This window comes from Echinops telfairi, unplaced genomic scaffold, assembly GCF_000313985.2.
Source record: "Echinops telfairi isolate 266 unplaced genomic scaffold, ASM31398v2 ScPeMD7_655;HRSCAF=1070, whole genome shotgun sequence".
Classification (NCBI taxonomy): Eukaryota; Metazoa; Chordata; class Mammalia; order Afrosoricida; family Tenrecidae; genus Echinops; species Echinops telfairi.
Window position 1 is genome coordinate 17,151,513 of NW_022104553.1, and position 1,245 is coordinate 17,152,757.

The following is a 1,245-nucleotide window of genomic DNA, read 5'->3' on the forward strand; positions in this document are numbered from 1 at the left end:
CTGCAAGGTGGCACCTGAGCGACCGAGGGGAAGGGATGGGGCGGGCTGCGCGTCTATAAATACCTACAAATATTTCTTGTTCTCGTACACATCGTGAAGTTTGAGGACGTGTGGGTGCTCGATGAGCTTTAGGATGGCGATCTCCCTCTCCACCTGGGGGAGGGGGGGTGGACAGGGGTACAGGAATGGAGGTGAGCAGGAGGTCTCTCCTTGCCCCTCCCCGAGGCATCACCCGCCACACACACACACACCTTCATTAGAACGGACTCCGACAACTTCTCCCGGTTCACGATCTTGATGGCGACCTTCTGGCCAGTGATACAGTGGACACCCAGTTTCACCAGCCCTGGGGAGGGGGGAGAGACAAGGCTAATCAAGGGGGGAAGAGGGGCCTGTTCCCTTGACTGTCCCCTTCCCTCCTCCTTGCCCTTGCAGGCTGGTAGACTCAAGGAGCCGGGTGGAGTAGAGGTGCCACATTGGGTTGGGAAAACCCAAGGTCCGGGGTTCAAGCCCATTAACGGCCCCTCGGGGAGAAAGATGAGGCTGCCTGCTCCCCTTAAAGAGTGATAGTCCTGGAAACCCACTGGGGCAATTCTTCTCCATCCTGTAGGATCGCTCTGAGTGGGGATGGACTAGGCAGCTTGGTTTGGACTGGGAACACTCCACAGGGATGCCGACAGATGCTGTTCCCATAAAACACTCCACCCTCGCTCCCCATTCGGTCACCTGCCACAGCCCCTCAACAACTGCCCTGCCCTCCCTGCTCTGGCTGTTCCCTGACTCTTGCCCCATCCTCGGTCTCTCCAATTGGAAACCCCTCTAAGCTTCGTCTCATCTCCTTAACTCCTCCTTGCCTTGAATTCTCCACCCTTCATTCTCCTCTAGACTCATCGGGTCTCCCAACACAGGTAAGCTCATCTTGGCCCGCACCCCAACCGTGCTCCACATCTCCCCAGACCCCCACCCACCCTTCCTCAGCATGCAGTGCTCAAGGAGATGGCCCAAGGGTTTAGGCCCTCAGCCCCCTCCTCTGTCAGACCTAGGAGTCAGGGACCCCAGCCCCCCTCCTTCAGAGCCAGGAGTCCAGACCCCCAGATCCTTCCTCCTTCTCACAGACCCTGCACCCTCAAACTAAGGAGTCCAGCCCCTCAGCTACCTCCTCTCTCACACCTAAAAGTCAAGGACCCCACACTCTAACTCGGAAGTCGGGAACCCTAACCCTCCGTTCTCAGACCCAGGAGTTCA

The 1,245-nt window shown here is 58.1% G+C and overlaps 1 protein-coding gene across 1 annotated transcript in view; it reads right to left on the reverse strand.

Annotated features, from left to right (window-relative positions):
- Positions 1 to 675, reverse strand: part of BRSK1 (BR serine/threonine kinase 1) — a 30,011-nt gene extending 29,336 nt beyond the window's left edge. The window contains exons 1-3 of the mRNA XM_045292383.1: positions 585 to 675; positions 252 to 346; positions 68 to 153 (exon numbers count right to left, since the gene is read on the reverse strand). Coding sequence (XP_045148318.1) covers positions 68 to 153; positions 252 to 346; positions 585 to 603 — 200 coding nt within the window. The 5' untranslated portion in view covers positions 604 to 675. The remainder of the gene's footprint in view (positions 1 to 67; positions 154 to 251; positions 347 to 584) is intronic.
- Positions 676 to 1,245: the final 570 nt, after the last annotated feature.